This window comes from Nilaparvata lugens, chromosome X (genome assembly GCF_014356525.2).
Source record: "Nilaparvata lugens isolate BPH chromosome X, ASM1435652v1, whole genome shotgun sequence".
NCBI lineage: Eukaryota > Metazoa > Arthropoda > Insecta > Hemiptera > Delphacidae > Nilaparvata > Nilaparvata lugens.
Window position 1 is genome coordinate 60,616,993 of NC_052518.1, and position 25,281 is coordinate 60,642,273.

Sequence of the window (25,281 nt, forward strand, 5' to 3'; positions counted from 1 at the left end):
GTAACAGAGGTGATAACCGGTCAACGGTCTCGAAGGCGGATGAGGATTCCAACGGCAAAGAGGGCGAAGAACCCAGGGAGATAACCCGAATAAAATCCAGAGCAGGCTACACTCTTATTGCTGTGATGGAAGAAAAAGCCTAGGAGAAGGCAACTCCAAACAAATGACCCTGGTCCTCCAGGCAGTGGCAAATATAGAATATATTTGTGTGGGGGGCAAGGTTAATGTAAGGTTAAGTGATTTTAATAAAACACCCCATGATACTTTATATCAGTTTTGCTGCTCATATTCAGAGGGTAATTTGCGCTGAACGCCCTTTTTACTTTACCGTCAGGCCATCAAAAATACATTTACCGTCAAAAATTCAGATTACTATACTTATTTTTTTTATATTCATTATTTCGGGGGCCCAGGGGTCCCAGCCCCTCCCCGAATGATGAATATAAAGAAAAATAAGTACAGTAATCTGAATATTCATATATATGATCAATTGATCGTAATGGGGGGGGGGGGGGTTTCGATACGCAGTTTGGAAAGGAAAGCTACTTGCAGCAAGTGGCAGGAAAATATACCCCGCATGGACAAACAAATGAGAATGGAGTTTTCTTGGACAGTTTATCATCAGAAATGACATGAAAATTAAGAGCACTCAATTCACACATGAGAGTATCCATCTCGGAGCCTGGAGGTCACCAGATGCATGAACAATTAATCAGATTTATCAATTAATCAGATGATCTATTTGATGTAAATAGAGCTGATGCGGACTAAATGTTTTCCCAATTTGATCCAAAATTCTATTCAACTCATTTGATCAGTTCTTGGAATTATACCGACATTCACAATAGTTTTTCACCTTTACTATAAGAACAAATGCATTTATTGAGGCATTATAATTATGTTCTGGAAAACTAAACAAAACAAGATATGAATCATTTCTAATTATTGGCATAACAATCGATTCACTAAAATAATACTTGAAAATTTGAAAATTTTAGAAGAGAACAACTATAAAATGTAACTAGAAAGTCAGATGGATCAGAGATAATAATGGTTGAATACGATACGGTAATAAGTTGCTATGAAATTTTAGGTTAAATTGAAGATTTTAAAAATTACTTTTGCTTTGAAAAAAGTTCAATTTTATTGTGAATGATAACTAAAAAGGAGTATAAGCCAGTTTTGATAATAAATTACTGTGAAAATGCTGTGGAGATCCATGATATTCTCAAATTAGTTGGATGACATTCATAATAAGCAAGCCAAGCATGATTACTCTTGTAGTCAAGTGTAAATTAGGTAAGTTTCTAGAGCATAAATCATGGTGATAAAGCTGCAATCCAAACTTTGAAAATGTGTAACTTAATGAATGTGATTTGATCAAGAAGCATGTTATTCAACTGGAATCACGAGAGACAATAGCAATTAGACAGGTCAATATCATGCCAATTATTAGAAAATTCTATCACTAGAATGAAAAGCAGAATACTCCAAGATATGGCTAGTTTTTATATCTTGCTAGTCGTCAATTCATTAAACATTTGGCATTGTAAAGAAACCTGATTTTTTGGCCTTATAATTAATAATATTTTCTCACATCTTCTATCAAGTATTCTTTATTACAACATTTAGATGTAACTACTTTGATTAACTTTTCACAGAATTATTGAACTTGAAAACAATGCCTTATGACGAAATAGCGACATAGGTAGCATATTGTCTTGAATCTGGAATTTATATTTTTTCATTAATAAAATTACAATTTTGAGACAAATTTTGTGCATTTTGAGTGTAGATTATCATACTGCAGTAAATAATTTTGAAATGATCAAAAATGCATGAAATTAGTGTTTATGCAGAAAAAAGCCAGAAAAAGGGTTATTATAGCTGACCAGGTTCAATGAATATTTTAATGTTTTCATCATGTACGGTACATTAGGTTAATGTCATTATGCTACATAATAATATAATATGGAAATGTGTAGCTGTTAACTTCCATGCAAATTCTACTTGATGTAATGATTTCTAATTAGGCTATTTCAGACATTTGAAAATACTCTCATGAAATTATTGAACTAGGAGTATCTACTAAGCATCTATTAATTCAAATTCATTCTCGTAGTGAATAGCCCAAGTTTGACTTACTCAACAGATGAAAAACTGAGTTTGTACGTCGATTCTTCTTTCAAACAATGTAATATTTCTGACAATAATTAACTTTATAAAGTGATGAAAACGTGTAGAGTGAGTCAGAATGATAGTAACTTATACTGATTAGTTTGTCCAAGTGAAAATTATTCTGTGGTAATTTATGTATTTGCCAATGAACTCACAAACTAGTATTGATTCAAAAATCGGTTTAAAAAAGATTATAGTCTGAGTTATGCTTCATGAATCAGATGCCTTTTTATCACTTCCGAGACTTTTTAAGTTGATGAATTTAAAAGGCTGAAAACAAGAGAAAACTGTTAATAGAATTTTATCAATGGAAACGCACGCCTCCTATCAATAAAACAGTAAAAGCTTATGACTTTACATAATATAAATACTCGTGATTCATTGAAACAGAAACTGAAAACCTCACCACTCTACAAATCTGGTAGGAGCATTTTTTCTTCATTTCAAACCATCCTTCAAAATTGATTCACAGTAATTATCATAGAAAGGAGTTAACCAATAATATTGAAACTATACCTTTTTGGCGGTTGTAGATTATTGTCAAGAGTATAAAACAATTACATGCTCGCCTTCACATCATTATTTATTTAATAAAACATTTAGTAATTTTCGTAGTAATTCAATTAAATCCTATTTAATAGTCTAAAAGATAAATCCTCAGTTGTAAATACGTCTTTTGGTAGGCTATATTTATTGAACACAGACATTTTTCTTTTCAAGACTCAGCAGTAATGCTCAGTTATCCCATAACCAGGAACAATGATTATTTCAGATAAGCTGAAAAATGAACATACTGGGTCGAGTGATGATCAATTATTAACGTTAATCTTCATTTTGAAGATGGGCACCTAAAAATCTCAATACTAATCTTAATATAGTCTAATGTAAGAAGTTCTTCAATGTATTTACTTTCTACCAAGATAACACGACTATTAGACAGTTGACTTTCTATTTTTGAAAATCACGTTATTATTATGACTTTTTAAATTAAGGAACACCTTGAAGACTCCTTTGAATGTATAATATACTAGCAAGCCAAATCAATAATATACCTGCAGTATAATTATTATACTATTATAATGCTTAGCTTCTAGTAGTTTTCTAATTAACGTTTCAAACGAATCCTAGAACTCTTTAAAAATTACATTTTTTTATTTGAATGCTATGCTACAAAAAAAGATCCAATTTAATTCTGAAAGGAAATATGGAAGCAATATTCCAAATGTAGACGATACATCTTGATATTGATTCATTGATAAATTATTAATTTCTAACATATTTTAATTATTTAATAATTCATTTATAAGAAAGGGATAGGAATTCATTAATCTTGACAAGTTTCAGCAATAAGAATGGTAATATTAATTTGGATGTATAATCTGTATATCATATATATATATGATATATATCAGATAGGAATCTTCCAACGTGATGACGAGTCACCAGGAAATTAATTCTAAAAATGAAGATAAAATTCAACAGAATAATACAGTGGTTCAATTTGCGTATCTTACCTGAAATGAGTGCTTCTTCAACATGGTTTTGATGAGAATCAGAGTATCGAGCTTTGGGATGGATGTGACCACTTTCCTCACATCTTCATCAGTCACTTCGACCAGTTGGCAATTCTCCTCTTCAGAGGGCAGAGGACTAGAGTCGTTGGCTGTCACCCACGGATGTTCCTGTCATTAATCAATCGAATAAAAAAAAAACTGACTTCATCGAGTCAATACCCATAAGACTTGAAAAATAAAGTTTACAGAATATTTGCATCAACCTACATAAATCAGAGAAAACGACTAGTAGTTTTGATTGAAAAAATAAAATTAAAATAATTTTACGTCGATCACAACAGTAGATAAAAAACAGTATCATTCAGAAAAATCACTGTTTATATATTTATTGTAAGCTTATTTTATCAGATTTAGTCATTTAGTTTGTTGCACTAAAAACTTCTGCTGTAAAACCTTAGCTGGGATTTCGCAAGCTCTTGTTAACTGAGCAATATAATAAGTCCATACTTGAGTGCTCTCAAATATTGACAACGACTGTGACAATATTTAACTTTGTATTAGCAGCACATCGAGACAACTTAAGGCTCTTTTTCACACTCAAACAACTTGACAGTAGTTGTACGCGTAAATATGATTTAAATATAGAGTTAACAAAACATACTCAACCCGTCAATCATTGTCTACTAAAAATAGAATACAACGATTTAAGATATTTTTAGATTGAAGGTTATAGTTCAGTAGAGATAGTTTAATTGAAATAATGAGATGGAAATGATTGTTGCTTATACTACGTTCATATTATTGAAGTAGTTTGTGAACGTATAGCAAAAAGTAAAAGGAAATAATCGGCTTATACATGTAGACCTAGGGGATAGGACGCATCATCACGCAACTGCTGAACTAATTAACTTGAAATATTTTGGATATAGATTCTTAAATTATCGAGGATGGTTATAGACTTATTTTTAATTTTTCAAGATTTCATTACGTCTTGTTTTCAGTTCGTCAAGTTTTCAATTCGACATGCTTCATGTTTGTTATACTTTGCTTGAGAGTGGTCATAGATAAAATATAGTTGATGTATAGTAAAATATAGTAGTCAATGGTTTTATTTTCTAACTTATCATTCTTCTTCTATCTATGTATCCTCTTTCTGCATATCTACCGGGTGATTCTAGAAGGACTTTACAACTTTGAAAATTCATATAAATCTTATATGAAACAAAATATTTTCTATATGCAAGATGGCGCACCACCACACTATCTGACTAACGTCCGGGATTTTCTTAATGACCGCTTTCCAAATCAGTGGATCGGCCGTAATGTGCCAATTGCATGGCCCCCTCATAACCCACACCTAACACCGCTGGATTTTCTCTTGAGGGGTTTCATAAAAGATATGGTGTACGTACCTCCTTTGCCAGCCACTCTACCTGAACTTAGAGCAAGGATTTGCGCTGCTGTTGAGCAAGTTACACCTGAAATGGTAGTGCGAGTCTGGGAAGAAATCGACTATCTATGGTGTCTGCAGGATAACCAACGGAAGCCACATGGAACATCTTTATTTTAAGGTAAAAAAACTTGAAGTGTTTTCCTTTGAAAAAACACCAAACCCAGCTGTGTACCTTGTTTAATAAGATTTATATGAATTTTCAAAGTTGTAAAGTCCTTCTAGAATCACCCGGTATACTATGATACAGAGTTGGTGAAAAGTATGGAAACAGCTGAATATTTTATTCGAGAGAGAAATTTGATGTTAGGTCTGATTGAGAATCGTATTTGAATTAAATAATCTACTTTCCTGGTGCATCAAAATTCTGGTTCGCCATCTTGGAACCGCCATTTTGAATCGAACTTCATTTTTTCAATGGAAAGGTTGTTATATGATTTCGATACAGAATTTGACGAGAAAATGAATGGCAAAAACTGCACATATCGATATCTCAAATTTTTGAGAAGTTATTCAAATTCAAGGATACTGATAAATCATAAAAAATGAAATCTATAATATAATAAAGGGAAGAATTGGCTTATACACGTACGGGATAAGAAATTCACGAATTACGCATCATCACGTCTGAACAACTGAACTGATTAACTCGAAATTTTGCATATTATATAGGTTCTTAATTTACCGAGGATGATTATAGGCCTATTTTAAATTCTTAAAGATTTCAGAAGGTCAAGTTTTCAGTTTGTCAAGTTTTTAATTAGGCCCTTGCCGAGCACTGTTTACCTGCTAGTAGTGAATAAATGTGCTTCGGTGCGTGATGTCAAGGTTCACAGCAGGTCGTGTCGCTGGTTTAATAGAGAAATTTTCCTTCTGAGGCGAGAAAGAGACAAGGCTAGACGTGATCATCTCAGGACTGATCGCAGTGTAGATTTTGTACTGTATCGGAGGTGAGATTGAATAGGAATGGAGTATTGTGATTACTACCTTAATTTCAGGCAATTCAATGCGCCTGGTGGGATCCTTCTGGAGCATCTTGGTGAGCAGATCTCTGAGTGGTTCACTGATGAGTGGTTGTTCTGGCAGGCTGACTGGGCTGCTCTGAATCAGAGAGTATAGAGCTGGCACAGATTCAGCTGTGAAGGGCAGAGCTCCATAAACGAAAGCAAAAAGAGTGACTCCCAGGGACCAGATGTCAGATGCCTGCATTTACAGAAAAACAAAATTTAGTAAATATGACAGAGACATCATTTTAGAAAAACATTTTTTGTCCTCAAAAATAAGCTGACCGTCCTAAAATAACTTGGTATATAGCTAAATAGCTATTAATAGCCTAAATAGCTTGGTATGCCATACCGTACATCAGAGCATATCCAATCTGTAAGAAGTATATTCATCAAAGCTTGTTGAGCATTATTGATTAATTTTCTTCATCATAAATTCTAAAATCATTATCATCATCATAAATCTCTGGAGATAATTCATTACTTGTTTGAATAATCATTCGTGGTATGACATAAAATGATTTTAGCACTTCAAACAATTGAAGTTGAAAATATAACACTATTCAAAGTCTTTCATCTCATGCAGTGGTGTTCTGAGGGGGGGGGAAGATATCCCCTCCCAAAGTACCCAGATTCTTTTAGCTAAAAATACGTATGAAAATAAGTTGTTGGACTTCAAATTCCACCTTTTTTTGGGGGGGGGACTCCAGGACACCATTTTTCACCGTGGTCATCCCTCCCCGGAATGAAATCATCCTGGGACCGCCACTGATCTCATGCTTTCAATACCTATCAGGTAGTTGTGATTGAGTAAATATTTCCCATGTAATATAATTTTGTTCTCTATTGTGTGGTTGAAGAGCAAAATTACATTATACTTCGTGTAAATCTTCTTCAGACTTGGAGGAATTTGCGGCGCAGAAATGGAGGGAGATCAGCCAATTACAGTGATGGATTGAGTCATAGGTGGAAGCGTAGTTGTCAATTTGTCGAATAGACTCAGTCGAGAGTCGAGACTGTGATTGTAGAGAAGAAAGTTCCTAAGTTTAGCATGAGCGCTTGAATATTCACTGGAAATTATAGAACGCTGGCCGATACACAATGGCAACATAGCAGCCGTTGTATCCCTGCCACTGTATGCCTTCTCTGCTGCGCATATCCATCCCAAGTCGGAAGTTAATTTAAACGAAGTATTTAATTGCCTTATAGAGCTCTATTGTATTCAACAAACAAAAAAAGGACAATATTATTGCTTCCTTTCTTATACTGAACGATTGAGTTTATCAAAAATGTATTCTGATTAGCTCTCCTTATTTTCTGAAATTAATTAATGCAAAATAATAATACCGTTGAAATAATTTTGACAGATAACTGAACTTATCATAACTAAACTTATAAGCCACTGAGTCTTAAATCTAAACAAATAGGAAACATTAAGAATTATAACACCGATAAAATAATATCGACAGACTACTATCATAAATAAAATAATAAGCCAACGAGTGAAATAGTAAACATCAATCGTAGAGAAACGAAAGTAGAATTTCTAAGAGAAATAATAACAATGAATCTAAAAACAAACCATTTACACATTAAAGATGCAAAAACACTCAAATTATTTCCACTCATGCATACATAGAAGCATATTTCATTAATTTAATATTATTAGAAAGCGTGAACAAAATAATTTATTTGTAAAAACAACATCTATGAATTCTAGAAATAAAACAATTTCCATGTTCCAAGAATTTACAGTTTAGCATGCAGCACATAGAATTCTTTCATTTTAAAAACACAGATCTCACAAGAATTTTCCACATTAAATAAATGTTTCTGAATGTTCGTGCTTCCATTGGAAGTAGCCTAGCTTTTCACACCTAAAGAAAATGAAAAACACCAATCTTTTAAATTCGAAAAAATGTTTGGTTTTTCTTACTTTCAACAGAAGTAGCCTATCTGATGGTACCTGTAGGTATAAAATATACAACTCGTGTATTGGTTGCTACATACTCATAATCAATCACCAAGAACTTATCACTTATTTTCACATTGTAGTTTTTTATTAGTTTCTCCTGTGAATCTTCCAATATTGGATAAATCTGATGTGGTTTCAATAATATTGATAACATAAAATTGTTATGAAATATAATTCATCAATGCAAAAGAAAATACACTTCCAATCAGTACCTACAAGTGTAACATAAATAGCTATCAGTTGTTTAGTTTTGTTCACTTATTAATTTCAACTCACATCCAAATATTGTAATGAATATCATAAAGGTGTCACATAGATCAACACTGTAAACTTTATTCATCAACTTTAGTAACTACTTGTATTATGTAAATAGTTATTTGTAATGTAAATCTAGAGTGGAAAGTACCGCTTTTTCTCCCTGAGGGGAAAGATTTTACAATCTTGGAACTTTACAATTTCCCTGAGGGAGAAAAAGCATTTTTCACTCGTGATGTACACAGCCTACACCTACATTTTTATTAAATCTGCAAATAGAATAATTTTAAAAACTTAAGTGACCAGTAGCAATGTGTTACAACATAACCTAAGAAGTAAACAGCTGGCAGTAATCACAGTTCACCACCAAGGTCTATAAATTTAATACAGGTCATGACACTCGTGTTCCTTATGGAGCGACCATTTTATGGGGTATTTATGGCAGTATATTTGAAAATCCAATCTAATTCAATTTGCTCGTAACAAAATTAAAAACAATACTCTAGTTCAAATAATATGTGAATTCAGGTTTTCAATTTTTTAATAATGGAATTTGGGTAAAACCTATCTGGATGGGGGCATGGAACGGTCAAGAGAGAACAATACCCCTCCTTCAACGCTGGTTGAATGGAAAACAATAACTGTCAACCCATGTCAATGCTCAACCAATATCAAACAATAGATCTCTTAATGTCCTCATCCAGATAGGTTTAGCAGCATAAAATAGTTTTTCAAAACCTACTCCAAAATCCACCACTCTGGTCCGCAACTTGTGTGTGGGACGGTGTCAAAATTATGACTCAGCTGTTGAACTTTTGTAATCATTCAATCAGGTATTTAGTTCCGGATGCAAAAGAGCCGGGTTATTTTCAATCCTGATTAATTCCAGTAGATCCATCTTTTTGAAATGGTCTTCTCTGATTTGGTTCACGTGAAATTAATCAGGATTAAAATTTAACCGGCCTTTGTGAGGGAAATTTTTGCATTCCTCTGGGAATTAATCTTAATTTACTGTGATTAGATAGAACATTTCTGTATGAACTATGAATGTAGCTATGAATAAGAGCTACAGAGTATAGACTGTCTCATAGTTGGAAATTATAACTTTGATGGACCTGTACAGAACACGGAAATGGGAAACCCGCAGTAAAAGTCTAAGTGTGGAATAACGTCACTAAACTTAACAGGATGGGGGCATACGCTTCATTGCACAAGGCTTGAAAATGTGCTAAATCTACCTGCCAAAGGGTCTTGCAGTTGTATTGTTCTAGCTTGACCGTCCCATGTCCCCACTGAGATAGGTTTTACCCTGAAATTTCAATAATTAATGATTCAATTATCCATTTATTTACTATTAAAAGTTGTTCTTCTTTTTGTAACCTGAGGATTATAATTCATAAGGCATTGGGACAAGACAGAAATATGCGAGGCCAACTGCAAAAAGAATTTAAAGTTCTCAATCAATTAAATCCAAAAATCAACAATCCAGTTTCTAGTATTTTACTAAATACTATAATTCTGTAGGAAGAATTATTTTTACAATTCCAATTACTAATAACACATCATATTATGTTCAATCTAGAATGATAACTGCTGAAAATAAATTTAAAAATCGGTGAACTAGAACTTGTGAGGATTGGTGATTTTGCAATGCATCACGGGATTGTGTCATGGCCTGTATTTATAGACCTTGTTCACCACCAACAGCGCTATGCTATGCGCTATCTGTCGGGAAAGTTGTATCAACAATGGCCGACTCATAGCTACAACTATGATGAAGTTCGCATTCCAAATTTGATAAGTTGATGGGGAATATTCGTTGGCTGGTATTTTGAATAACATTGAATATTAAAAAATATTTATAAATTTTTACAGTTTACTGATATGAAGTATGTAATAATTTTAGCATACAAACATAAATATTTCATATGCTGATCAAATTTCTGGTTGAGGTATTGAATTTAGTTGGCTCAATGACTACTGTATATGCTTCCTTATCTGAGCTTAGACCTTCTAACCTATTTCCAATGTAAGTTTTTAAAATAAAGATGCTTCCTATGTTATTTGAATGGAGTTACTTTCACTCCCTAAGGAGTTTTTCTGTTTTTTAGTCACGAGAGCGAAAAAGTGACACTTTAGTATTATGCTCTAGGGAGTAAAGTAAGTACTTTAGACAGTAGGTGGAGGAAAAAGTTTTTTGGTAGAATAAAGAAATAGCATTATTAAGTAGAATACAAATTCTTAATAATAGAAATTCAAGAGTATATTGCGATTGTATTGATATAGTGAAAAACAGAGAAGCAAGACTAATGATTTCTACCACCATTAGAATGAGAGAGAAGAAACATCAGTTTTCACTAGCTGTGTTAGTTGAAGTTAAAATTGAATTTACTTGATAACACAGTAGAAATCGATATTTTGCTTAGATAATAGTAATCGGGCAAGAGAAGTACTAATATTAATGATAGAATTCAAGATTATGCACAAACAAACAAAGATTATTACAAAAGTAATCGTGATAAAGAAAGAAATTGGTAGATTGAATTCCAACTAGGATGAGGAAGAAAGAAACTCAGTTTTCACTAGAACAATATCAGTAAAATTTGAAATGAAGTTTAATAAAGTTATGATAAACTCCAAAAAATGTTATAATAAAAGTGATTAAGTTCAATACATATATACAAGAATTGTGTCAATAGAATTCAAAATTATGTTGCAGTATTGTAGTGATATAATAACGATTGAAAAGCAAGAATTTGATATATGTTTATGTTATAATTATGAGCGAAAATAGTGGCAGAAGTTCAATGATTTCAACTGAATAAACAAGAGCGTAACGTTCATTTCATGTTACGATAGAAAGAGAAATAGCAAAAGTTGGATGATTTCGACCAAATGTGAAAGAAGAAATATAAGGTTTATCGTGATTTGGTTGTAATTAAGAATAGTAAATAATATGAAGCTAGGCTTATAATAAGTACCGTACCTTGCCGCTGAAATTTCCGCAGCTTGATATAGCTTCTGGAGCAGTGAAAGCTGGAGTGCCAGCTGTGTTATTTAGAGTGGCGTCATTACCATCGAACTCATTGCATACTCCGAGATCAGCAATTTGAACATGCCCGTCATCACCCAGAAGAATGTTCGACGGCTTGATATCTCTATGAATAATTCTTTGAAAGTGCACTGCAAGACGATTGAAATATCCAATTAAAACAAAATAAAAATTACACTACTGTACCACAATTGAACTTTAATTGAAATGACAATATTACAAATAAGAATTTCCAATACATGAGCATTAGAATTACAACTGTTAACATTTCTACTCGACAATACAGACTGCCAGTCTTCGGACTGTATACGAGCCAAAAGCCTATCATAATCAATCCTGGTGACAAGAAGTGGCAGTGTGTGCCTGGTCTATTGCACAGCAAATCCACAGAGATGTAACAATGTGCTCAATGTGTGTATTGGTGTGAGAATTATCAAAAACATAACCCAAACATGAGGAATGTTAAAATGGAATATTTGTATAACAGTTCACATAAGATTTAAGCCCTTTTTCATTTTTTCAAGCATCTATTCAAGCAGGATATTTATAATATCATCTAGTCAAGGTTATTTATAATATCAATATTCATAATATCTTTTATCAATTTATCAATTTGACATTTTCCCCAAATTCATGACCAAAAGCAAATCAGCTAGAAAATTCACAAATTCAAGACCATTTTCATTTGGAGATCTATATGCACAAACTATCACCCACTCCTCATCAAAAGCTTTCAAATTCACTATAATACAACTAGGCCCAGATAATAAGTAATCCCAAACATGAACTTTATCATAGGTTTTTCCTAAATAAACTACTACACCCTTATTTCTGGAATAGTACTGAATGAAACCACGTATAAGTCACATCACACTCAGACGGCCTAATACCTAGGTGACCCGTCTCAGATAAAACGAACACTAGCCATCCACGGCAATACACTAGCGAATTCCAAACGAAACTCGAAAAAAATTTACTAATAAATCTAATATTACTTGATTCATGAGAAATAATATTATAATAATAGATTGATTTTTTTAGCATAATGTTTCTACTTCTTTGTATTCATCAACATTATAAAAAATGTTCATAGTTTTTATGGATTCATCACCAAACAATCCACTTTGTACCTTACAACTCAGTAAGGTAATTTTCAATTTTTATCTGGACTACCGTTTTATTGCTTTCCTCCTTCTTAACCAAAATATTTCAATCACGTATTCAAAGATTTAATATCCTTTATCCCGAGCCTGTTTTCTGTTGAGTATATGGTGCGTAGGGGGGAGCAGGTGTTCGTGTGCCATCACCCTTCAACCTGGTACAATGACCTAGTACCCGGCACGTGTTCCCCTTTTACCTGGAGGAATCTAGGCCTAAGGCTTAATTAAACTTTTATGCGTGGTTTTAAAAGCATAAAATCGCAGTAAAACACCCAAATTGCAAATCCCGAGATGGCCAAAACAGGAGAACATAGGGCTAAAAGAAACATTGCTAAAACGAGAGATTACTTTACCAGGAAAGATTGTTAGACATATTTAATTGATATCCGAAAATTGTTGATCTTGGCTCGCCGGATCTTCAAAGAGCTCACTGTCTGCTCATTTTCAGGTAATGAGTACTTTGATGTTTATTATCTGTTCCACTTCTCCACTTTTAATATTAGGGAAATTGTAAGATTTTGGTACTTCAACTTTTAAAATTATACTTTACTAATTGTGATGAAATTGGATCATCTTAATCTTTTTTCAAGATTAAAAACGTAATTCGACCTTATAACTATTGTTGGATTGTTTTGCTTTGCTCTTTGTAAATCGACAAAGAATTCTTCTTCACATAACAATATATGTTGTACTCCGTTATTGTTGGAGCATTGAGTGAATGCATTGATCATTGAACTGAATGAAATAATTGATCGATGAATCTTTAATTATATGTGATAAAAACAAATAGATATACTTATTATTCTGTGTAAGCAGATGAAATTCATTTTATCCCCGGAAATATTCAATCCCCCCCACCCATTCTTGAGCCGATGGCGCAACTTGCGCCGTCAATCACCCCTGTGGCGGCTCTGTTTTTTCGAGAACGGTACCGTATTACCAGTTTGAATTGCGATGAGGTCATCAAGTTTCAACATTTGTCAACTTCTATTCAATTAATATTCTTTCATATCTTTAGAAAAAGATCAACCTCTTAACTGAGAGAGATTCCTAATATTGACCAAAGTCAATAGTAGCCTCTAGCTACATAAATCGTTCATAGGTCGCAAACGTTAATTACATTCGGCAAGATAAAAAATTAATTTAAATGCTTATAAGAAATAGTTTCTGTCTGATAATAATGAAATTGTCTGAATGTTAGATCTTTCCGTAAATATTTGACAGTAGAATTACTTACAGTATTCTAAGCCTAGAATCACATCTCTGAAATATCTCCAAGCAGTTTCTTCAGATAGCGGAGTCTTTGTTGGAACATGCATCACCTCGCCTCTCTCAAGCAGTTCGAAAACTGTAAAAATTCCTGAATATTACAACTATTTTCACAAACTTTCAGATTGATACTGAACATTGAATTTGAAAGTTGGAGTCATGGAATACGGACGGAGTTGATTACACACAACCATAGAGTAAATATAGAATACGATAGGCTATTGATTATATTATATTATCTGTTCTGTATGATACAACTTAATAATATTACCACTGCATTATTGGTAGAGAAAGGAAAATTAGAAAAATGAGCTTTTGCAGTTTATTGCTTTATATATTACATATTTATATATTACATTACCTTAAGAGAGTAATTACCTTATTGCCGAATTTCTTTGTAAAGTTGAAAACTTGTTCTTTATCTGTGATAGTACCTTCATATTAGATTGCTCTTATTATTTTAGCTTTATTGTCAAGTAATCGTTATTTACAATCAGCAAAGCTAATTTTTATCAATTCTGACTAGTAATTTTATCATTACTTTGAGTGGTTGAACGCAGCATGAATAATTTTTCGCACAGTTATAATATTTATAATACCAAATATTGTTTTTACAAATGAATATGGTGGAAACAGTGAAAATAGCTTCCCAAATAATCTCGACGTTTGATTTATAGGAAGTTGAAGAATCAAGTTGGAACAATAACATATTATTTGCTGATTGGTGAGCAAACATACAATACTCATATTGAGCGAGCGATATGATTAGTAGATGGTGAACGTCTGCCTTCATTGGCCTGAAAATGCAGTCGCTTTTCTAGGCCAATGGCAGATGTTACCTATCATATAACAGGCTTAATACTATATAGTACAGTGCTGTTCACAATTCTAGTTTTAGTGTAAGAGAGATTAATAAAATAGTTTTACCGATACAATGCAATATATAGAACGTAAAACTAACTGATGAAAATAAATTATGTTTCATAGGTAGTTGACATTTTTTTTGTTAGATGTGTTGGGGGAACTTTGTGAATTTAATAAGTAATTCTATCTTAGACATAGTATTCCAATATATTACATTGCACCTCAAATATTTTGATTTAGTTGTAGAGTGATCGCTTCCATACCTAAGTACAAGTGGTCTTCGAGAGGATCGTCCAAAACTTCCACCAGCTTGACAATGTTGGGATGATCCAGTTTTTTGAGTACAGCTATCTCCCGATATACTCTATCAAGCGGGTTTGTAGCATTTGTTTTCCTGTTGGGACCAGCCCGTCCTTAAAAATTTAACAAAAAATAGATGAAAAACATAGAAAATAATACGATAAACTGAATAAAAACAAACCGGCAACACCTACAATAAAGACAACACCTGATTAAAAACACCAATACACCTTATAAGCATACGATTCACTATAAAACAGTCAAAATGAGGGAAAAGTATATTATTCAGTGATTAGCATGATATTCAATCGCTCAGACTAGATAAGTGATTAGTTGTTGGTACCGGTACACTAATTGGATGGATAACGACTTGCGTCCAGCTCCACCAAAATACAATAACTATTACGAGCTTCCAGTTGAATCACTCATCAGTGGAATTAATTCATCTCTATATCAATCCACGTAGAATCTCAAGCCCTGCTTTTCAATGAATTTCAGCTCTTCTGGGAATCAGGAGATCAATCTTATCAATTCTTATGAGAGTGTTCACACAGTGACAGAATGAAAATACATAGATATAACAGAACCAATGATAAAGCAGATGAATGCAAGATTATAAAAAACTGTACGTAGAGAATATTTAAGAAAAATCAGTAAAATAGGATATAATCAAACTAATCCCAAAGTATTAAACAAGTAACAAGCATGAATTTGGTAATAATGACGCCGAGGCCGACCATAATAGATGTCTAGTACTTAGACTCTGAAGTCTATTTGAAGCACGTTTTATGATAGATTAGCTCTTTCAGAGAATATACTGATAGTTTACTGAGTCCTAAACTCCCAAAACGAGAATGTTGTTAGTATCAAATCAATTTTCCCTATCAAATAGAACGAGTAGCCACTTAATAACCAAGTACGTTACCTTTTGAAACCTTGGAGCTCTTCATTTTACACTCGTTATCAGGTCTTAGCTATCTTTCTCTTATTCAGTCATCCTCTTCTTTAGCCAGTTATCCCGCTTCTTTTGTAGTTATTTTTCTTCTCATTGAGTTATCTCTCCTCTTAGTTATTTTGGTATGTTTCTGAGACTTTGTACACATATATAAATTGTTGAATTAGCTGACAAGTTTTCCACTCTCAATACTAAACATCACAATTTTTCAATTTATTAAGCTGTTCTTAGTTTACAGATTCATTTAGGAGCAAGCTATACATATAATAATCCCCTATTTGTGATTTGTCTCCATTCGTGAATATACGTAAGTTGTTTTTTGTGACGTCATATGCCATAGAGTCGTTCAATAGTTCTTTTTATTTTGTGGCCTCACGTATAATTATGTTGCAGAATATATGATAATGATGACTGATGTATAAAAGTGAATTACTGTATGTTTATTGCCACTTGAAAACTTGAAAAAGCCAACTATTTCTGAATGATAGGCTATGATTTACTATCTTCAATAATAATCGAATAATTCTATTGTTTAAAATTAAACAATTGGTAATGATTCCAACACAGTTGAGATTTGCAATGTATTCACTTCTTGAAACTCCTTAAAGCTATCAATCTATAGGCTGGTTTAATTCATATCTTACAGGTAGGAAACGATGTGTTTCTCTTAGCGAGAACAGGTAAAATTGGTTAAATGTTCTCATGATGTTCCTCAAGATTCAATTTTAGGCCTTCTTCTTTTCACTCTGTATGCTAATGCTGAAGGTCATCTGCTTATGAATGGAAACTAAATAGAAGAGGGAAGCTACTAAGTTCGATAGTCGAATGGACAAGGCAAAACAGCCTCAAACTTAACCCCACCAAAAAACAACCCGAAATCATTGTTCACTCACGTCTAATAAACAATATCGACTTAATAACGACTTCATAAAATAACTGTCGGTGGTAATTAGATCCCCTACTGCTGCTCAGTGAAAATACTAGGTATTATTATGCATAAAACCTCGACTGGTCAGAACAGACCAATAAATCCTGTAAAAAAGTTTTCTCAGCCATGCATACACTGAAAAAATACAAGATGTCCTTCCTAGATGTATAAGATTATTACTGGCCCAATCTCTGATATTTCCACATTTTACAAACTGAAACTTTGTCCTCAATGATATCCAAGTCAAACGTAAAATGTCAATGATGAAATGCAGCGCTGCCAAAACTATCTACGTTTTGTTTATCCTCTTCAACGTCATGAACATATCACTCCAGCCCACATTGCTAGCTCTACTCTAAAGCTTCTCGATCAGAGACATTTTAGAATAATCAAACTTGTCAGAGATACTTTGAAATATGGCAATCCTAATTATTTCAAAAATGATTTGAAATTTATTTCTGATACGAGATGCTTACTAGAACTGGTGAAAATACTCTTGAGTAGAGCGTGCACTAGGTCGGTGGAGCGGCGCGGAGAATTTTCGACCTGGAATACCGGTACATGTGATCAAGTGTACCTCCGTGCACTAGGAGCGCGGCGCAACGCGGCGCGGTGCGGATCTTGAAAAGTTTCTGGACTTTTTAGCGTCGGAACCGCGTCGCTCCGCGCTCCTAGTGCACGGAGGGTAGGTCAGAAATTTTCCGCGCTCGGGTAACTTCGTAAGGGCTCGGCTGTTACCGACCTCTGCTTTAGTAAACAGCCTGCAGTTTTGTCGTCTTCCAGCTCACATTCTGATCAATTACCTACGATTACGGTAAGTTAATGGGATGTACCAACATTTTCTCTTTTTCCCTTTAAGTTCCTCTTTCTGTGCGTTATCCACATGCCAAAAATAACATTTCTTCATGTGAGTCATCCATCACTCACGTCTAGCCACTTTATCACAACCTCAAATTAGAGAGGCCTCAACTGTCGCCTAACGCAGGCGACATTATTTGAGGCCTCTTTTTCAGGAGTCCTCTACCGTCGCTGGCCTCGAATGTCGCAGGTCTCTACCGTCGCTGGTCTCGACTGTCGCAGGGCTCTTCTTTCGTTTGCCTCGTTTGACATCGACCCGGTCGATGGAGCGGCGCGGCGCGCAGAAGAGCGGAAAATGGAAGGTCCGTGCACGCGGCGCCGTTTTGGACTAGTTAGTCGTGATGTAGACATTTCAATTGCGATTTAAATATTAATTAAGATATAGTTGTTGAATTTAGAGTTCTAATTGAGGTCAGCTCTAATTTGAGGTTGTGATAAAGTGGCAAGGGATCGATGTCAAACGAGGCAAACGACAGAAGATCAGTATCAGTTGAGCAGTCGAAGAGGCAAGTTGTGTTTTTGTTCTCTCCCTTATCTGACCTTATAAAGTCTTTCAAAATGAAGTGCGATTTCTGTAAAAGTGAGGTGCAGGACCGTGATGTGTTGTTGTGTTCAAAATGTAGAATTGACTGTCACTTTTCTTGTCAGTCAGTTAAAGAATCGAATTTTCGTAAAATGTCGGCAGAAACTAAATCTAAATGGATTTGCTTGAACTGTAAGTCAGTCGGAGCAGGCTCTGAAGCGGCTGGCTTATCATCATCCACCGATAGTGAAAAGGAAGGTAAGAGTGGCAGTGCTTCTCAATCACGCTCTCTGTCTCAGGCTGACCTTGATGCTATTGGCAGTGTTATCAAGACAATGATTCAAGCTGAACTGGCCCCCCTCACACAAGAATTTAGTGCCATTAGAGAATCAATTGATTTCATATCAACCGAATTCGATAATTTCAAGGAAGAACTCTCTGCTTTTAAATTTAATGTTAAAACTCTGACTGCAGAAAATGCTATTCTGAAAAGTGCCAATTCCCAACTGAAATCTGAACTGTACTCGCTTCAAGAGTATACACGTAGAGATAATCTAATTATCACAGGAATCCCGGAAACGGGTAATGAGTCCGTTTATGATATATTTAACAAAGTGTCAAACACAATCAACAGCCAGCTGACATCTAAAGACATTAGTACCATTAGGCTACCAACTAAAAATAAAGCAAATATTAAACCTATTGTCGTGAAATTTTTCCGTAGACAAGATAAGGAATCGTGGCTTGCTAATTTCAAAAACGTATCATCAAAGGACGAAGCCAATCGATAATATGTATCCGGACGGCAGGGTGTTCGATTATCAACACCTTCCAGCACATATCCTGGATCGGCTCAAGGTGGTGAGGGGCGTCGCCTTCCAAAAGGGCTACAAATACGTATGGGCAAGGCAGGAGAAAATATACGTCCGGAAAGATGCTACCCAACAGGCAATATTGATTCGTAGTAAAGAGGATTTGAACACTCTATGAATCATAAATTCATTATTTTAAATATGTATGAACTAGACAAATTGATCGAATTAAGGTTTTATTTTATTTTAGGCCTATATATCAACTATTTGAAGGTGAAAGTATTACTTCAATGTGAATTCAGGTGCAGTTATTGTTCGCTTTTCAAGCATTGTTTATTTTTTATTAAATAGATCTTGAGTGAGGGTCGAATTTCTATGATTGTGGTAATTTTTGCCATTCTAAAACTTGTGGTAACGATTATTGAGTTCATTTTTTCCATTTTTGTTTTCATTTTCTTACTAAAAAAAGCTTTATTTTGAGTTTTTTATATGAATATGTGGGTTTTGGGGAAGTCCCATGTATTATCTATTATATTACATTCTTCTGTATATTTTGTTTTTGCATTTCAATTGTTTTATTTAATTCTCTAAAATTATGACGCTAGCAAGATTACTTAGTTCAATTGAGGAAGTGAATACCTTTTCCTCAGAATCAGTAGGCATTGGTATCTATCACCAAAACATACGGAGCATGCAATCAAACATTGATTCATTCCTATTATATTTTAATGGTCTAACGGTGAGACCAGCGATAATTATTCTTAGCGAGGCCTGGTTACAGCATGAGAATGATGTTCTATTATATCAAATAGATAACTATGAGAGCTTTTCAGTATTCTCTACTTTATCTAGGGCTAGCGGTATTGTCGCTTATGTGCACAATTCCATTGATGCGAGGATGGGTGATTTCCAGATTCCAAATTGTGATTGCCTACTTCTGAATTGTATATATGGGAATCGCAAATTCTCAGTAATGGGTATTTATAGATTGCACATTGGTGATCGTAGATTATTTGTTTATAATCTGAGAAATGCTCTTCAAAATATAAAAATGAATGATTTAATCTGTGTCGGAGATTTCAATATAGATATTAGCCTAGACGACATTGTTGTAAATGATTACTTAAACTGCTTAAGCAGTAATGGTCTTGAACAGCTGATTGATGTCAATACAAGGGTGGTGGAGTTGTCATCAACTTGTCTCGATCACTTCTCTTATCGATCTGATTGGGCTACTGTCAGTAGAATCGCAGTAATTGATAACTTTATAACCGACCATAGAGCCTTGATAGGCTTTTTACCGGTTGGAGAGGGAAAAATATTATTACGTAATGCAACTGAATTCAATAAACTTGAGTAGAGGATAATTGGGAGTAAGAGGCCACTTTTTTGCTCGAGATCCCCCTCCCCCCTCTCCCCCCTCGTCCATCCCTCCTCCCCTTCCCCCCGCCTGTAGGGCGGGGGGTGTTCTAAAAATAGATTTCCCCTTCCCCCTGTCCAGTGGAGGTGAGGGGGAGTGAGTGAGAGGGAGATATATCTTTCTCTCTCTTTCTAAATCCCCTTCCCCCTGTCCAGTGGTGGTGAGGGGGAGTGAGTGAGAGGGAGATATATCTTTCTCTCTCTTTCTAAAAATAGATTTCCCCTTCCCCCTGTCCAGTGGTGGTGAGGGGGATATAGAGAGAGAGGGAGATATCTCTCTCTCTCTCTCTCCAGGTGAGGGAAAAAAAAAATTTCCCTTTTAGGAGGAAAAATTCCCTCTGTCTACTGTCAAATTGAAGTGAATTCATATTTCTACATCTAATGCTATGGTGACAGATTGAGGTGAATTCTAAAGATGTGGGGGGAAAAATCTCTTGAGAGGGAAAAATTTGTTTGTATGATTCAACTAATAACCTGTATTCTATAGAAAAACGATCAAGTGGTCATGCAGAAATAAAAATCATTATACGTTTCTATAAGTCTCTACATTTTATTCAATGATAATGTTTACCTTATATCTAAGAGATTCACTTTAAACTGTCAGCATTAGTTAGAAGGGAACATCATTGATGCTATTCAGAGGTATACTGACACACATCCGAGCTACTCTATGGTGGCATTCATCTTAAACTATCAGCATTAATTAAACGGGAACAGCATCGATACCATTCACGAGGTATGCTGACACTCACCCAATCTGTTCTATAGTGAGATTCACTCTAAAATGTCAGCATTAGTTGAACGTGACGAGCTTTGATGTTATTCAAAGGTACGCTGACGCACAACCAAGCAGGTTTAAAGTGAGACACTGTCAGCATTAGTTAAAGGTGAAACATTGATGTAATTCATAAGGAATGCTGACTGTTGAAGGTGAACTACACTATAGAGTACCTGAGTCGGTCAGCATTGACTGAATGGGAAGCATTGATGTTATTCATAAGGAGTGCTGACAGTAGAAAGTGAATCTTCTCACAGTAAGTGTCTAGTTCTCAAAACTTTTCAGCAGGGCTATAAACATTTTTAGGCCAGTTCCTAAACCTACAACAATCAATTAGTTACGGAAGCCTGTAACTGTGAATAGATTTTTCATTAGGGGAGAGTTCTTTCCCCTGTTAGCGAAAGACTGACACATCCTCTCTCTCTCTAGCATTCTCACTCCTCACACTCACACAAACACACATGCCTTCTTCAGAGATTTTGTACTTCTTCTAGCCAAACCTATTTTTTATAGGAACGGCTAATGGATTCTGAATTTGCCCGGCTTTCCCGCCGAGCCTTAAGCAATGCAGGTGTTCACATCGCACTCTGTGTATCTGCCGATATTGGCCAGCTGACGTTTCCGAGAACACTCTGCTGGCATGCAGATGTTTTCGAATCGCTCTGGGAGCGATTTTCTCCAGGCATACAAGTGGACGTTTTCGATAAAGATCTCTCATCAAGAACCTAAATTGCGTAAAAATGGAGATAGAAGAATTCTAATCTCAGATTCGGATTCAGCGCCTCAAAATTAATAATTTGGCTCGCGTTTGCTTAAAAAAATGAAAAATGAGGAATCGGCAGAGATTTCAAGATCTTGCCTTCTAAACATTACCTGAAATTGCCTTCTAAACATTACCCATAGGCGACAGTTGAGGCCTCTCTAATTTTTGTACAGCCCTGACAGTCGAGACCTGCTACCGTAAAGGATTCATGAAAAAGAGGCGTCAACTGTCGCTTGCGCTAGGCTCTTCAGAATGGCAGACAGCACCAAAAAAATTATAATTTAATTAGTATGGATATACCAGCAATTGAATAATATATTATATCCCATTATTCCTTCCATATTATGAAAAAGTATTGCACGACCACCTTTAGGATATCATTCTAATCACTTAATTTTTTCAGAGAATTTACGATTATTTGTTGAAACACCGCCGATTCATGTAGTTACATCAGAATATTATATTATCGTTATTCAAATTGAATTCAATCTTTATTCTAATTGATTAATTTTTCATACTAAAATTCGTTGAATAATTAGCAATACTGTCATTTGATGAAAATAAGTGTATAAGCTAACTACTAAGGGGCGATTGCTGAGATCGGGTCTGGCTAACCCCGGCGCAACGTTGGTCTAATGTTGTATATATATTAGAATATTTTGTAACATACATAAATAAAGACTTCTAATTTAAAGCTATCCTTCTAGAACTTTGTAGAATCAAGTATTGTGCAATTCTTAACTGTTTTAGTCGTTGTGCTGAAAATAATTATCCTACACTATTGCTTATCCCAGTACACTATCTAGGCTTGCCTAGAGTTTGTTATTAGCTGTTTGTTATTGTACTCATTTCATCAAATAGATTTTAATGCATCTATATAATAAGAGAGAGTAGGGTTGTGTGTGTTCGTGTGTTCGTTTGTTCATGTGTTCGCATCAAAACATGTCAACTTGTGGTTTGCATACTGGGAAAACGAAAATGATTCAGATCTCCAAATTTTGCATATAAATTCTAAAAATATCAATCTCGTGCACCTGGAAGCCCAAATTTCAATTTTTCTTCTAGATTTATCAGAATGAATGTTCAAATTCCATCATTGGTACATACGATTTCATAAGAAAAATCACCAAATCATATGGTCGAAATTAAAAAAGGAACATCTGTTTCTATTATTGCTTTCTACCTGATACCACTTAACCTCAATAATATTAATTTGATATTTGATAAATATTTTTATTAAAAATATAATAATAGTATTGTTTTGATAATTAATAAATATTTTCATTTTCACAAACTCTGTATAATAATATGGTGAATGTGGAACACCTGCATCAAAGATTATCTCAAAAACATCTGTTTAGAAAAAACTTTCCCCCAGTTGCATACGTCTGTTAAAGTTTAATCACGATAAAATGCTATACTTTAATTGAGATTAGCGATAACCAATGCATTTTGGTTGCACAAAAAAGAAATTTCAAGTGATAACGCCAATTAAACTAATTGACATGAAACAATTTTAACAGGCCATTCACGGGAAATTAAATCCAACTAACGCTGATAAGGTAACTACTGATAGCTGTCTTCCAAAATTAGTTTTTGGTAAAAAAACTACAGAATTCAGAGTATGAGCTAAATATATGAATGAATTTTATCCGTTAATAAAATAGAGTATTCAGCTGATAATAGCATTCAAAATTAGATCCTGATTTTTGAGTTTAGTTTTTGATCTGGTTCGTTTGCAGACAGCACGCCACTGGCGACAGACAGAACATTTTTATGGTGCATGCGTAATGAATAGTCACCGCTTCAATAACATAACCTCACTTTTTTGCCATTTGTTTAGAATAATAATTCCATTGATATATATAGTTAGATGACTAAGCTATACCTTCAAGCGTTTGGAAGAGTGATGCCTCTTTCATTTCTCGTCGCCATTGAAAATCGGGCAAGAAGTCAGGCGCCCAGGCAGACTTATATGGGAAAACATCGACTTTCATTGTGTTATATCTTTTGACATACTTGATGGATTTCAATATAATTTTTTTTCAACTTTTCGTCATTTCCATTACTATATGATACAATGATTTGATCATTGAACATTATTTTTAACTCGACCAAACATCTAATTTAGTGAACCTACCTCACTACAGATTTTGATCCATTCTATTAGAAAATGAATCTCATTTTTACAATATTTTTCCATTGTAATTAGGATATGGAAAATAAAACATTTATTATAGATCGCTGATATTACTGTATATTTTATTAGATGGCAAATAATAATAAATTAATCATTATCACAATATTTCGTGAAACTGTTTCCATTCGTTTTGCAACTAAGTATAGGTACCTAACTATACTCTATACTCCTATATTTAATATAAGATAATAAATAACTACATATTATAAGAACGGGAAAAATAAAACAAAAATTATAGATTGCTAATATTACCGTATATTTAATTAGATGGCAAATAATAATAATAAATTAACCGTTATCACAATATTTCATGAAACTGTTTCTCATTCGTTTTGCAACTTAAGTATAGGTACCTACCTAACTATACTCTATACTCCTATATTTTATATAAGATAATAATAGTAAACCGTTATGATACAGTAATAAAGCCATCAATGCTATATGCCAGTGAGACCCTAAATCTCAACAGGAAAGCTGATCTAGAAAATTTGAAGAAAGAAGAAAGGAAAATAATTAGAAAAATTCTAGGTCCGAGATTAACTGAGAATGGTTATAGATTACAGAAAAATAGCACAGTTGAGCAACATTTGATTAAATTAGGTACTAATGCTGTTAAAGTTAACTAATGTTGATATAATTAATTACGTAGACAATAATATCTATGCTCATTATTGAATTCTTTTAATAAATATCTCAAAATAAAAATTGTAAGGAAACAATAATAAACGATATTCTATTTGGCACTAGGCGCCTGCATGAAACATGACCGATGAAAATATAAAAATACTTATGTATGGAAAGAAATATCTTTATCTGGCGCATGCCGATTCGTACATCCATAAGCACTGCATGAAACTACCATTCTTTGAATATTTTTTATTGCTTCAATAAAAAAATATTAACATTTGAAAAAGGCTCTTTTTCTACACAACGAATACGAATACCAGACTTCTTGCCCGATTTTTCTGGTAGCTACACTAGCGCAGTGGCATCATAGCGGACTTCGCTCTTCTTAATCTTATTT

The 25,281-nt window shown here is 34.1% G+C and overlaps 1 protein-coding gene across 8 annotated transcripts in view; it reads right to left on the reverse strand.

Annotated features, from left to right (window-relative positions):
* Nucleotides 1-1,881: 1,881 nt before the first annotated feature.
* LOC120348926 (calcium/calmodulin-dependent protein kinase kinase 2-like) overlaps nt 1,882-25,281 on the reverse strand; it is a 525,835-nt gene continuing 502,435 nt past the window's right edge. For 2 of the 8 annotated variants that reach the window (XM_039443398.1, XM_039443402.1), the window contains exons 6-12: nt 14,985-15,134; nt 13,826-13,936; nt 11,363-11,559; nt 8,083-8,112; nt 6,130-6,345; nt 3,693-3,860; nt 1,891-2,448 (exon numbers count right to left, since the gene is read on the reverse strand). In XM_039443398.1, the coding sequence (XP_039299332.1) occupies nt 2,389-2,448; nt 3,693-3,860; nt 6,130-6,345; nt 8,083-8,112; nt 11,363-11,559; nt 13,826-13,936; nt 14,985-15,134 (932 nt within the window). In that variant the 3' untranslated portion in view covers nt 1,891-2,388. Of the gene's footprint in view, nt 2,449-3,692; nt 3,861-6,129; nt 6,346-8,082; nt 8,113-11,362; nt 11,560-13,825; nt 13,937-14,984; nt 15,135-25,281 lie in introns of all 8 variants that reach the window. The other 6 variants (XM_039443397.1, XM_039443401.1, XM_039443400.1 and 3 more) reach the window with 6 other exon arrangements.